Genomic DNA, 14,056 nt, shown 5'->3' on the forward strand with positions numbered 1-14,056 from the left:
GCCAACTCTGATCTTCAAAGATATCTATCTGATCTTTACACATCTTTGAAAATCTGGTCATAAGTGTCCTAGTCAGTTCTGAACGTGAGATGTAGGAGCCCAGTCCTAATTCCTTCAGGCTTTTTTTTTTAAATTTGAACATTTATCTACACTAATTCCCCTCCTTTCTCTTTCACTACCCAATAAATGCATGATCAAATTGATAGGTGTTTTGTGACTATGCTGACTTGAGAGTGGAAAGATTTCATATTGTCATGTATGATTCCTGGTAACCCATCTCAAATATGAAAAACTAGGTTGATACCTGTTCATATCAGGAGCTGTTGAATTCAGTTCACCATTTGCAGTATCTCATTAGGATGTTTAGTGGAGAAGATATTGTTGTTGTTTTTTTAATTTACTGTGGGCAAAGCATGGGCTCACAAGAATTCCTCCATTGTTTTACCATGAGTCTCAAAACATTTGGTGTTTTTCTAAAGGCCTGGAGTCAAATGATTATGTAAAAATCTCAGCTTTCATTTACAAAAAGTTCTCTACTTCTGGGCCTTACAGCTAAGGAGGAAAGTTTTAAAACATGAACCCTAAATACTCAAGAAACAAAAGGCCAATAAAAATCCAACTTGTTTTATTTTTAAAAAATCTTATGATTTGTAGATCATTCTCATAACTTTGTGTAGGCGTTCCTTGTGATTTTTGGGTTGGCAATACTGCTCTTTGGTGAATTTAGAGAGGTCTCTCCCTTCAGTTTCCCTTTCCACCCTCCTTTTTTGTCACAGGGCATCAGAGAATCATAGAGACAATGGAGAGTAGGGTGAGTCCATGACTATGGTTAATGACTGGTCAGGGTGACTAACTATTATCAGCCAGTGGTCTGAATGAGCTATCTACTGCCATCTGTTAATCAACTGTAGGGAAAGGCTTCAGGAGCAGACTTATTTATATAGACAACCTACTTTGCCACAGAGATCAGTAGACACACTTGCTGTGTCAAGGTGATCAATTTTGGCTCTTTGGGGTTGAAATTCACTTAAGACTTGGAGCTGGGAGAATGAAATGTTGTTATCCATATTGTATGACTAAAAGGTTAAAGACCTGAACTTAATATGACCTGGCTTAGGGTCTACCATAACTTGAACACTAAGCAGAGGATAGTGAGTAACATCTAACTGAAAGTCACAGAAGATGGAAACAGGTTTTATTTCTGGTGGTGTAGAGTCTATTTGGGAGTCCTCAATTATATCTGACACTTTACATCCAGGCTGTGTCTACACTGCACCCCTTTTCCGGAAAAGGGATGCAGATGAGACAAGTCGGAATTGCAAATGAAGCAGGGGATTTAAATACCCCCCGCTTCATTTGTATAAACATGGCTGCCGCTTTTTTCCGGCTTGGGGCTTTGCCGGAGAAAAGTGCCCGTCTAGACGGGATCTTTCGGAAAATAAAGCCTTTTCCGAAAGGTCCCTTATTCCTCTTAAAATCAGGAATAAGGGACCTTCTGGAAAAGGCTTTATTTTCTGAAAAATCCCGTCTAGCCTGGTGCTTTTCTCTGGCAAAGCCCCGAGCCGGAAAAAAGCGGCAGCCATGTTTATACAAATGAAGCGGGGGGTATTTAAATCCCCTGCTTCATTTGCAATTCCGACTTGTCTCATCTGCATCCCTTTTCCGGAAAAGGGGTGCAGTGTAGACACAGCCCCAGTGTTTAAAGGCAGAGCTGACTAGAATCAGTTGAGAGTCCTTGCCTTGTCTCAGTGATCGCTTGAGCAAAAATCATTGATAAAATCTTGTGTAGACTGACCTTGGACTCAACATGCAGGCAGTGTGTTGAAGGGCAGTGCAAAAGAGGCAATGGTGGTGAGGTACCATATTACCTAGTGAGATCATTGGTGCTGAAATCACTAAGGACTGGAATTTGACCACAGAACTGTCACTTTCTTAACAAAGACTCCATTCTTGCTATTTAAAAAGTAAATCAATGTAACAGAAAACTGCAACACTCTCTAGTAACTTTTTAAAAATAAAACTTTAAACTTTATTGAAAAAATTGAATAGTTTACAATTGAAAATATTTGACCTACACTTAAGGCAACTGATTTAATTTTGTGTAAAATTGTGCATAATAAAGGATGGCATTTTATTTAAAAAAATGTTCAATTATATAGATAAACATTTTGATCAGATCTACTTCTGATGTGATATTTGTGTGTGTTTGTGGTTTGTTGTGGGGTTTTTTTTTAATCAACAAAAAATCCTGGGGGGGAAGGGGCCACCAAAATGGTTTGAATTGGGCCCTGCACTTCCTAAAGCCGGCCCTGCCTGCAGCTTTAAGAGCTGGCAGGAGACAGGAACTATAGAGTTGTGATTAGTATGGATGGAGTGTCCACCAAGGCACCTGTGTTATTTCTTGGAGGCCTCTTCTTTTGAAAGAAAACCCTCCTCCCCGTCCACACACGCCTTTTTCCAAAAGAACTCTTTTGGAAAAGGTGTTCTTCCTTGTAGAAAGAGGAGTACTGCTGTCAGAAAAAAAACTATTCTTTCGATTTACTTTTGGAAGAATGTCATTGCAATGTGGATGTAATTCAAGTTTTATCGGAAAGATGGCCATTTTTCCAAAAAACTCTGTAGGGTAGACATACCCTGAGTTATCCTTGCAGCTAATACTTTCATGGATGCTTGGAAACAGAGCAGCAGAAATGACTAGAAACCCCCAAACAACAAAGTGGTAAAAGCACCAGTGCCTGGGAGACAGTAGGGTTCCCACCATTGCCAGGAACTGAAATCTTGAGATCCTAGGATTTTCTTTCTGCTTTTCCAGTAGCTGATGGCTTCTCCAGAGCCTTTACTCAAAAAGTCACCTTTTGATTCCGCACCGAAGAACCCTTTCTGCACATTGCTCTGATTTTTCTAAGCTTATTGTTTGATTTTTGACAGATTTGCGAAGTACTACAAACTCCCCAATGGAAAGGAGGAGCGGACACTGATCAAAGCCTATGGAATACGATTCGACATCCTCGTCTTCGGCACAGTAAATGCAACCCTCTTTCTCATCCCGGCTGCAAACCTGCGTGCTTCCAAAAAGAAAGGAGAATTTCTGACCCTTTGGCAAAAATAACTCCAGTAATAACAGTACAGCCCTTATGGGAGAAAGCTCTTCCTAGTGATTACAGCAATGACTGTGGGGTGACCTGGTAACAATCTTGGTTCTGACGGTGACTTTCTCTGTCACCTTGGACAAGTCACTTCCCCTCTTTGTAGCTCAGTTCCCCTATCTGTAAAACAGAGGTCGTGCTCAGTACCTGTTTGCACTGAGGTTATTGGAGGGGAGGTGCCATTAAAGGGCATGGTATAATTATTACATATTATCCCTGTTAAGAGAGAGTTTGACATCTTCAAAACACTACAGAAATGGAGGACCACTTTTGCAAGGAGTTCAGAATCCTAGGCACTTTGCAGGATCAAGTCTTATGCAATGCATCTTCAAACTCAGCCTTGCCATGGGGTGGGAGCAGAGATCAAGGCTTGGTCTCTAGGCTGGCAGGTTAGGTACCACTCATAGGTCTGAGCATGAGGGAGGAGCAGATAATGCGGTTGGGCCCTTTTTAAAGTGGAATCAATGTATCCAGAAGAGAGTACTGCTTCTTTCCTGCTGTCAGAAGCTGAGAGGAAGAAGTTCCTACTGAAGGGGGAGAATCAGTGAAGAGAGAACATTTGTGTCATTGTTGATTTGTACAGGTGAGGACTTCTTACCTATTTCTGGTTCCCTTTCCAGCTGGGAAGGGAACCTTGGGAAAAGCAACTGGCTGTGATTGGAAGAAGACAACTGGTCCTTCCAGCAGAGAGTGACAGGGCTAAAAGGGAATCCTTAGCTCCCAGTTGGATGCAGTAAAACAACCCTTTAATTTAAACACATTCCACCCAGTTAGGTACTTGAAGTCCAATCAAGTCAGACAAGCTAGAAACCTTGCATATGTCACAGCTTTGGCTGAGCCCAATCATGCAGCAACTGTTGCTGTTCTTCAACAAACTGACGGGAGATGGTCTGAATTCAAATTACTCTCTTCTGCTTTGCCTCAGGCTGGACAGTTTAACATCTTTGAGCTGCTGGTATACATCGGGTCTGTGCTGTCCTATTTTGGCTTGGTAAGAGATTTATTTCCTGTACTGATGGAACTGCTTTGGAGATGCAGCCTCATTAAGAAAATGGAATCACTGCTTTCTCTTCTTTTGCATGCAGGCTCAGTTCCTTATTGATTTTCTTATTACTTCATACACTTTTCCCTGCTGCAAGGCATCCATCAAGAAATATTACTTCAGGAAGAAGTGCGAGTCTGCTCCGGGGCCAAAGTGGGTAAGGGATGCAATTAACTGCTTGAATAGTAGGAAAATATAGTGTATTGTGTCCTTCACTGTGCCCTTCATCAGGTCTTTGTGGATTCATTCCCAACACACAGCTGGTCTGAGTTCTCCTACACCCAGTGTGCACCTTGCAGGAGTGGGTTGCATGTGGAGAGTGATGTGAGTAGAATAGTGGACTTCAGCACTGCAGAACTCCTTGTAGACAGCTACATAGAAAAGTGGCCAGTGGGTCCTTATAATTAGGGATCCAAACTTCCTTCCTCAGCCAGCCAGTACCCCAAAAACCTCCAGGCACAGGGCTTCTGGGAAACCCCACAGAGCCAGGCTCTGCAGTTTGTGGAGGCTGTGGACTCAAGGCCTGAGCATGGGCAGCAAGTTCTATGGGATCCTGGTGCAATATTCTTGCTCTGAAGCGCAACTCCAGCCAGGTGTCTCAACAGCCACTACCAACAGCACAGCGGGGCTAGATTGGCTTCCCACTGCTTGCTTCACTCAGCTGTCGGCACATTCCTGTGGTCCCCAAGAGGAAGAGGTGTTTCCTATTGTGAGCATCAATAGGAATCTGTGGGGGTGGTTTCCACAGGTCCCAAAGCTGTCACACGGGGTGAAGTTATGTAATGATTGGGCTGTGGGTTGAGAACCACAGTGGTAGAGGGAGGGTTGTCTTCAATGGGAGTTTCCTCCCGTCAGGGGCAACGTGTGGGGAGGGGAGGCACACGACTCCCCAAATGCTATGGGTGGGAGGGACAAGAGGCCAGAGCTTCTGGCTGGCCCTGGGGGACTAGCAAGAGTCTAGTACTCACATCAGGGGTTGGACCCATCATACACACTTAAAATGGCAGGGGGAAGACGAGCAGCATGGCTCTGCTCCCCTGGCTGCTGGCCACGTCACTTGGGTGGAGAGCGGGACTGATCGTCTGCATTCATTGCCAGCAAGTGGAACAGTGTGACCGGCAGCCAAGGGAGTGGAGCCCCATTGCTCCAGTTTCCCTTGCCACTGTTGGTAAGGGCAGGGGGGAAGGGCAACCTCTGCTGCTCATGCCAGAGCCCTGCTACAGCTCCAGACTGCATTGCTCAGGGGAGGGAGCTTGGAGCAAGTGGGATAGAGGCAGAGAAAGGGCAGGTAGAAGTGGGGAAGAGGCAGGACCTAAAGACTCGCTAAATCAAACTCAGAGGCACCCTTGTTGGTGGCTGGTACTCCTGCTTTTGCAAGGAGTAAGGGAAACCCATCAGCCTCCTGCTGTGGGGACAGCATGGAAACTAAAAACAAGGTACATTGACTCCAGCTACATAATTAATGTAGCAGGAGTTGTATATCTTGATTCGGTGTTCCCTTTTACTGTAGATCTGGGGTAAGAAAGTTACATGCCCGAATCTCAGCTCAAAAGCTTAACTCTAAAGCCTTGTAGAATCTAACTCCCACTTGCAGCTCCATCCTCCTCTCTTCCCGCTCCCTGGGCTCCAGCCAAAGCTAACACCTGATTGTTCCCTTTATCTTCCTTACCTGCTCCCAATGCCCTGCCTTCTTCCATGCTACCCCCTATAACTTCAGCAAGATTTTTATCTGAGTGAGACAGGATTCTAGTTATGGGTCAGATCAATAGAGTGTAAGTCCTGAGTATGTTAAATAAATATGCCAGCTGAGGATTCTAATGTCTTTTGTCTCACAGACCTTGATGTACGTGTCATTTGTTGATGAGCCACACATTATTCTGGTAGACAAACAGTTGAGGACAAGTCTACAGAATGTTAAAGGCGAGATTGTTCAGGTAAACGCAAGCCTTTACTTTGTTGGCTTTGGGGATGTATTTTGTGAATGACTTACGTTTTCTCCCCAAGTTTTTAGCTAAATTTTGGAAGAACTACTCTTGTGATCTTGGGAAGTGTCTGAAGTTGACTGTGTTGGGAACTTGCCTGGAAACTAAAAGGTCTCTTTTGTAGGTGTTCTTACTCCTGTGTGAAACAACTTGGGGTACATCTCCATAGCAATAACAAACCTGTAGCACAGAGGCCACATCTATGCTATAACACAGGGGTGGGGAACCTTTTTGGGTTGGGGGCTGCTGACCCACAGAAAAGTCAGGTGGGAGCTGGACACAAGTGAGAAGCAAAATAAAAAAAACAACCTTCACTGAAATGGCCCCAGACTGAGAAGGAGAAAGACATTCCTCACATTCCCCTCATACACTAGAGCCTAGGAAGGCCCAGCCTAGTAGATTTTGTGAGCTCCAGCTGTGCAGGGCAGCAGGGTGGGGCTGGAGTGCTAGGGTGGGCTCCCCAGTGCGGGGGGAGGGGGGAGTGAGCCTTGGGGGCCAGAACCAGGCAAGCTATGGGCTGCATCCAGCTTAGGTTCCCCACCCCTGCTATAACAGAAAGACAACATAAGCTATGCAATTTCAGCTACATGAATAACATAACTGGAATTGACATGCGTTGAGTCGATTTACCAGGGTTCTGCACTGCAGGGAATCAACGGGAGAAACTCTCCCATTGACTTCCCTTGCTCTTTTAATCCACGGTAGAGTTATAGGGTTGATGGGAAAGCAATCTGTGGTCGGTTTGGTGGTCTTAACTAGACCCATTATATTGACTGCCAGTGGATCAATTTCAGAGCATGGATATGGGCTGTGAGTGTAGATGTAACCAGAGTCTCAGAGCCAGGATCGATTGACCTGAACTTGTGGGGATAGAAATAGCAGTGCAGACTTATAGGCTCAGGCTGGAACCCTGGCCTTGAGACTCTCCCCCATGGTGGGTTTTCAGAGACTAGACTGCAGCCTGAGTCCTGTGAGCCTGAGTAAGCTGACCCAAACCAGCTGCAGCCGATGCCACAGCTCTTGTATTGCAGAATTGACATACTCCTTGGGAGTTCTCAGTCCCATTGGGTGGCTGTTCACATCACAAAAAGACCACCACTATAATTGGCACTCATTGGATCTCTTCCTGGCTGTCTCCAGAGACAAGCCAAGGATCACAAAATAGACATTCTCATCCAGTGCTAATAATACATAATGCAAGGATTAAGGAACATGGACAGACATGCATGGGGTAAACTTCTCCTGCAGAGGCCCGTGCTGTGACTACAATATGGATAAAAGACTCCTTTTACCCACCTTGTCTCTCTAATGTCTTCAGCTTCAACAATATCGCATACAATCCAATCCCCAATGCAGCCAGTCATTGGGGAAAAACATACAAAACCTATTTAAAATAATATTCTGAGCCTGCTGCTTGTGAGGTGGGAATGAACTATAAGGGTATGTTCTGCATTAGAATTCAAACCCTAAATGGTTCATTTACCTGATCTGCCTCTTTACTGTTGTTATATCTGGGCCTGTAGCATTAAATGTGAAGGTTGAGCAGTTAGAATCAAATCTGTGAATACCCAGGGATTCTCTGATGACAGGTAAGTGCAGATGCTGACACAGAGCAAAGAAAATGCTGGATTTTCTCATTTTCACTATGTCTCCTCTGATAATGTTTTGGCTGCAGAGATACACTGGGGATTTTACTGACATGATCAAGCTCACAGCACAGTCTCCTCATCACATCCCTGCCTTAGCACAAGCCCATGAGATGCAGCCCATTGAAAGTAAAGGGGAAACTTCTCCATCTCATGACCGGCCTTCTTGGTGCTGCTGTGGGAGATGCCATCAAACGCAGGCTTTCCGGGAGCAACTCTGTTGCCGAAGAAGAGAAGGGTCATGCATTACAACCTCGGCTTTGTTTGAGCAGCTTGTTCTTTCTAGATCAACACTGGAGTTTATCCTGCTTTACAAAGATCCCTTGTTGGACTTGAATACTGAGACTGTCAATAACCAGCTTCGTCACTGTGCTTACAGACAGTACATTCACTGGCGTTTTGGCTCTGCTGAGATGGAGAGCAGTGCCCTGATGCCGAGCTGCTGCAGATGGAAGATCAGAGAAACTTATCCCAGTGAGGATGGCAATTACACTGGTTTGGAGGTTCAGAAATAAACTTTATTAAGTATCAACCATGAGATAGCTTCAGCACCACAATCCAGTTTATTTCTCACAGTCAAGCCTTGTTAATTTCTCTTAGGAGACATTTCTAAAAGAAAAGGGTTTGATTTCCAGTTTGCTGCTGTGTGCTTGAATTCCATATGCTATTGTGTTAATGTGGCAGTATTACCTAGTGTTTAGCACAGGCAGCTGAGAGTCAGGAGTCTTGGATTTTGTTCCTCACTCTGCCACTGACACGATCTCTGTCCTTGGATAGGGCACTTGGCCCATAGTTTTCAAATGCAGCTCCAATTTTTGTATGCTCAGTGTTGGATACCTTGGTCCTGATGTTCAGAGATTCTGAGTACTCAACACTCTAACTGAAAACTAGATTGTGCCAACAACTGTCTGAAGGTGGGAACCCAAACATTCAGAAAACCAAAATTAGAGGACATTTGAAAATTTGACCCTTAGCCTCTCAATGTCTCAATTTCCCCATCTGTCAAGCCTGGGATAATACCTACCTTAGTAAAAGGCTTTTGAGCCTTGGATGAAAGATGCTTTAGAACTATAGAGTATTATAGCTTGCTTGGGCCCAGTCCTTCAAACCATTATTCATGTGAGTGGTCCGTAGTCAGACAAGCAATCCTAAGGAGAACAGGCTTGTGGGATTGGGCCCCCTGTGTGTGTGTATTTTATGTACAAAGTCATCCACAAATTATGTGAGATTTTAGATTCTTTCAGATTTGTGGTCAATCAAATCTGTTATCAGAGGAAACCAGCTCACCTTGAGTGATATTAGTAACACAGGAGAAGCGTTTTTAACTGCAGTTATTATGTGAAAAAGTGATGGGCAACCAAGTCTTGTGAGTGGGCTGCATGAGTAGCCATCCTTCATCTCAGTGGGCTGCAAGATTGAAATTGCACTAACCATGTGCACTAACCATGACCCTAAGAATAAAATTAAATGCATTACACTTGATTCTCTCCCTTTATCATGCCTTTTCAACACAAAGTGATGCATTATTAGAGGCAAATTAAATTACCAGCAAAGTAACAAAAAGCAGAGGGAGAATATGGCTCTCACAGTGTTGTGTGCGATTAGTATGAGCCTCACATGTGCCCTTGCTTTAACTACATGTCACTTCTCATTTTGCCAAGAGTGGCTCTCCCTCCTCTTCAGGCCCTCCCCCAAATCCCTGCCTGGCCTCTTCCCTGCCTCCTCCACTGAGTATGCCATGCTCCTTCTCCAAATCTTCCTCCCAGCATTTCTGGAGTGCCAAGAATTGGCTGATTCACACCCTGCTCCTCCCCATCCCTCTCACAGCTTGAATGCTGCAAATCAGCTGATTCACAGCACTCTAAAAGTGTGTGTGGGGGGAAGTAGGAAAATACTAGGGCCTCAAAGGTTGCCCATCACTGATAGAGGAATTGAAACAACAACATTTTCACTGCCTTTCTACAGTATTTTCAGAAACCTTGGATCAAATTCTTTTGTCATTTACTCAGGTGCTAATTCATGATGGCATCATGATGACATCTGTGTAATGGAACCAATTGCATAGCAGTATGCAGTCTCATGGCAGTATATATAGCCTTGAGACTGAAAATATATGATTAACCCAGGACTACTCAACTTTGGAAGCCCCAAGGGCCGCAATGATACTCATAGCACATGCCGAAGCCCGCAACTTAAGTGTGGTTGCTTATACATGCAATTATATATGCAAATACATGCAAATAGCTTCATTCACACAGTGCCCCTGGCACCTCCTCTCTGGGGGGCTAGAAACACCAACACCCTGTACCTGTCTGTTCCAGCCAGCCTGTCTGCTTGCTTCTTTCAATGCACTTGGGAGATGCCTCACTGTTGTAGAGGGTGTTCCCAGTGGAGCCCAAGTTCAAAAGATCTCACCCGCGGGCTGCGTGTTGAGCCCCATGTAAACCCAAATGGCACTGAGGGCTGCACGTGGGCCATGGGTCACATGTTGAGTAGCCCTGGATTAACCTGTGCATTGATTTGGGGGATTTTCTTGTACTTTGACTCAGTCTCACTAGCTAATTTGCAGCAATGCGACAAACTGAATATTAATTAGTATATACGGGGCCAGTTTCAGTCCTGCAGTACCATAAATTTGCGCAACTCTATAGTTTTGGTTTTAATTTTTTTACATATTTTTAAAACTGGTGTCTGGAAAAATATTTCACTTTTAATATGCATTAATTGCACTGACATTCATGCAACAGCATCTCATTGTAGCTATGGATTGGGACTGTATTGTAATTGTAAAGTTAGTACTGATACATTCATACATTAGTGTATAGTGGTTAACACACTTTCTTTGCTTTTGGAACTACTGATATTGGAACCTGAGATATTTGTTTAGGACTGTCATTTTAAGGACTTGTTAAATATGTTCTTATGTTCATTCTGCAATTTTTTAAAACTTGCGGCCAGTTTTGACTGTTTCCATTAATAAATAGTGTTTAATCAATCCACAGGAGAGTGAAAGACTCTCCTTAATCATTTAGCAGTACCATATACATTAAATTTCTTCCCCTCCCCCCTTTAGAGATTTAAAAATAATTTTTATTACTACCCATGCTTCCAAAACTCTAGAACTGTGAGCTTTTGTTGCTGTCCTTAGCAAATAATGTCTCCTTTCAAAGTTAAAGTTAAGTTTGGTATCACACTGCAATTCAATTGTTTGGAATGTCTGATCAAATTTATAAGAGAGAATAAATACAGTAAAGGATTTGATCTAAGGGAAGAGATAAATGGGGAATCTAAGACACCTAGGAAGCAATTCTCTCCTCACTGTAAATGAGAGCTGAACTGGGGCCTTGGTTAGATGTTTATAACTATACTGGGCCAGCTTCTCTCTCACTTTCTTCCCAGCAACAATCTGACTTCTGTGTGCTGCAAGTGTAACTGTTGGGAGACTCTGAGCCAGTGAGTTTCATCTGCCAGCAGTTTTGAACACACACATTGTTTTTGTGTGTGTAATACTGTTGTAATCTGCTCCGCTCCTGCGAAAACTACCATACCAGAAGCCATATATCTTGGCTGTTTAAAACTACATCAGCAGCAGCTGAAAACTGAAGACATTGATCTTCTGGCCTGATTTTCTACAGCCACCCATGGTCCCTATTTATTGTTTCAACCTTTTATACTGTCCTGGTTATCTGATCCTAAAGTGTAGTGGGATCTTTTTTGCTTTCATTGCAAGCTACCCTTTTAGACCTATTTTCATTCCTGTAGATGCTAAACACGTCGGGAGTTTCTAGTTGAGTCTTTTCTTGGGGTAGGAAGTATGCACAACATAACACAAACTCTAAAAAAAATTACTTGTATAAAACACTTGTAGCATTCCCTTCATCTCTCTAGCACAGGGGGTCACCAACCAGTAGATCAGGATTTACCAGTAGATCTTGGAGCCTCTGACAGGTGATCCTGACTGGTTTGGCCAAGAAACTATCAAGCGCTGGCACTTCAGTTGCCCCTCTACCCACTGTCATGCTCCTCCTGCCCTCCGCCTTGGAGCTGCCCCCTGGGAGCCTCCTGCCTGTGCAGGGTGTGGGAGGGACAAAGGGGAGGGCACTGATGTCAGGGTATCCCTCCTCCTCCCACTCCTGTACCCCATTTCCGCACAGGCTATGTCTACACTACAAGGTTTTTGCGCAAAAACTGGCAGAGCAGCCACACCTGAAGCACGTTTTTGCGCAAAAAAAAAATTATAGTAAATCAACAGGACAGAGGGCTTTTGCCAGTCGAGTTATTCCTCTTCCCAGGAGGAATAACTCCTTTTTGCGCTACAGCTCTTGCGTAAAAAGGCATGTCTGGACACTCTGCAGGGGTTTTTGTGCAAGAAACCCCTATGGGAAAAAGCACAGGTGCTCTGATGGCCATTCTGTGAATGGCCATCAGAGCTTTCTTGCTCAAAAGTGTCCATGCAGTGTGGATGCTCTCTTGCACAAAAGCACATCACTTTTCTGATGCGCTTTGAGAACTGGATGAACTTTTGCGCAACAAAGTTTTTGTGCAACAATTCTTTTGCAAAAGGCTTCTTGCACAAAAACCCTGCAGTGTAGACTAAGGGATGGAGGGAGGTTGGCAATGCAAATCTCTGTCACTCTCACACTGTGTGTGTCTCTGTCATTCTCACAGACACACTGTCCTTCACTTTCATCTCCCGACACAACACATACATGGGGAGATTGTTATTATTCCTTTTACTGCTTGCAAAGTGGGTTATTTTTGTTTTTTGACTGGTTTGTGCATTTCATAATTTTCATTTCTCTCTTGTGCTTAAATTTAATTATTTGAGTAGTGAGTTCTAATATGCCTGCAGCTCCCATTGATCAGTATTGGGGAATAGAAGCTGTGGGCTCAGTGCCTGTGGATGAGGGGCAGCCCATGGTACCATGGAGCTATTGCTGTACATGCCAGCTGCTTTCAGGAGTGGAGCAAGGCCAGGGCAAGAGTAAGCCTGCCTTAACCCCCGTTCTACCAATTGGAAGCTGTCTCAGTTAAATGGTGCCCAGCCAGAGCCTGCTTCCTGAACCCCATCCCAGCCCTGAGCCCTCTCCTGTACCCAATCTCCTGCCCCAGAAGTGAGTCCTCCTGCACCCAAACTCCTTCTCAGAGCTTGCACCCTGAAAGCCCTTCTGGACCCCAATCCGCCACCGAGGGCTAAGCCCAGAGCCCCTCCCACACTCCTTGGCCTAAGACCAGAGCCTGCACCCCAACCCCTTACCCTAGACCAGTGAAAGTGAGTGAGGAAGGGGGCTGGAGTGAGCAGGGTGAGGCCTCAAAGAAGGGGTGGAAGAGGGGCAAGGCCTCAGAGAAGAGGCTGGAAGAAATCCAGGCCAGAGTATTTTGTTTTGAGGTAGATCTTACATTACATTTAAATTGAAAAGGTGACCTTAAAAGATTGGAGACCACTGGTCTAGCACAATGGGAGGGCTTCTCCTCATTTAGATCTTTTTGGGTACTACTGATGTGTTCAATAATAATTAAAATTATAGTTGTATCCACCATTGGTCTATGGTAAACTCTGGATGATTGGGCAATGTTATCAAAGTCTCTGCAGAAGTGAAACCCTGATCAGCTGCAAACAAAATGGGTCTTGTTCTCACTGATGAGAACTCTGTTTTTTGTTTAACACATCTACTTAACTGCTTGGGATTAAATTTGTCTTTGTTAAAGATCTCAGTCAGCATTGCCAGCTCTTGTCATTCTGACATGAGCCTCACAGCATTCTGTGTTTATCTTAACATCCCAGCTGTTGGAACCAGAGTTTTCATGAAAATCTCGGCTTCAGTATTTTTAAAAAGTGCATTTTTAAACCTTGTGGTTGTAGAGAAAAGCTTGAAAGCACATAGTGCATTCCAAAGGCTCACAAGCCAGGTGACAAATTAAGAAGACCTAAAATTGATTATTTTTTAAAATCTCATGATTTTTGGACCCAGTCCGTGAATTTTGAACATGAAGTGAGCAATAAGTGTGTCATGCTCCTTTATGTAAAGGGCTATGAACAAGGGCACTAGAACAATTTGTATCATGGGGTGCTGAGAGTCACTGAACCAAACTGTAAACCAGGGATGGGCAAGTACCGGCCTCTGGGCCAGCTCCGGTTCCCCAGGGTTAGCCTGCAGTAGGCTGCTGCTGCTATGTTTATCTGCGCCTCTGCAGGTATGGTGATGGCAGCACCCATTGGCCACGATCGCCATTCCCGGC

The 14,056-nt window shown here is 44.3% G+C and overlaps 1 protein-coding gene across 3 annotated transcripts in view; it reads left to right on the forward strand.

Annotated features, from left to right (window-relative positions):
* Positions 1-10,815, forward strand: part of P2RX7 (purinergic receptor P2X 7) — a 44,027-nt gene extending 33,212 nt beyond the window's left edge. For 2 of the 3 annotated variants that reach the window (XM_006135168.5, XM_075898602.2), the window contains 5 exons: positions 2,929-3,022; positions 4,072-4,137; positions 4,232-4,345; positions 6,024-6,122; positions 7,846-10,815. In XM_006135168.5, the coding sequence (XP_006135230.1) occupies positions 2,929-3,022; positions 4,072-4,137; positions 4,232-4,345; positions 6,024-6,122; positions 7,846-8,331 (859 nt within the window). In that variant the 3' untranslated portion in view covers positions 8,332-10,815. The remainder of the gene's footprint in view (positions 1-2,928; positions 3,023-4,071; positions 4,138-4,231; positions 4,346-6,023; positions 6,123-7,845) is intronic. The other variant, XM_006135169.5, reaches the window with a different exon arrangement.
* Positions 10,816-14,056: the final 3,241 nt, after the last annotated feature.

The sequence above is a fragment of the Pelodiscus sinensis genome, chromosome Z (genome assembly GCF_052426305.1).
Source record: "Pelodiscus sinensis isolate ZL-2025 chromosome Z, ASM5242630v1, whole genome shotgun sequence".
Classification (NCBI taxonomy): domain Eukaryota; kingdom Metazoa; phylum Chordata; order Testudines; family Trionychidae; genus Pelodiscus; species Pelodiscus sinensis.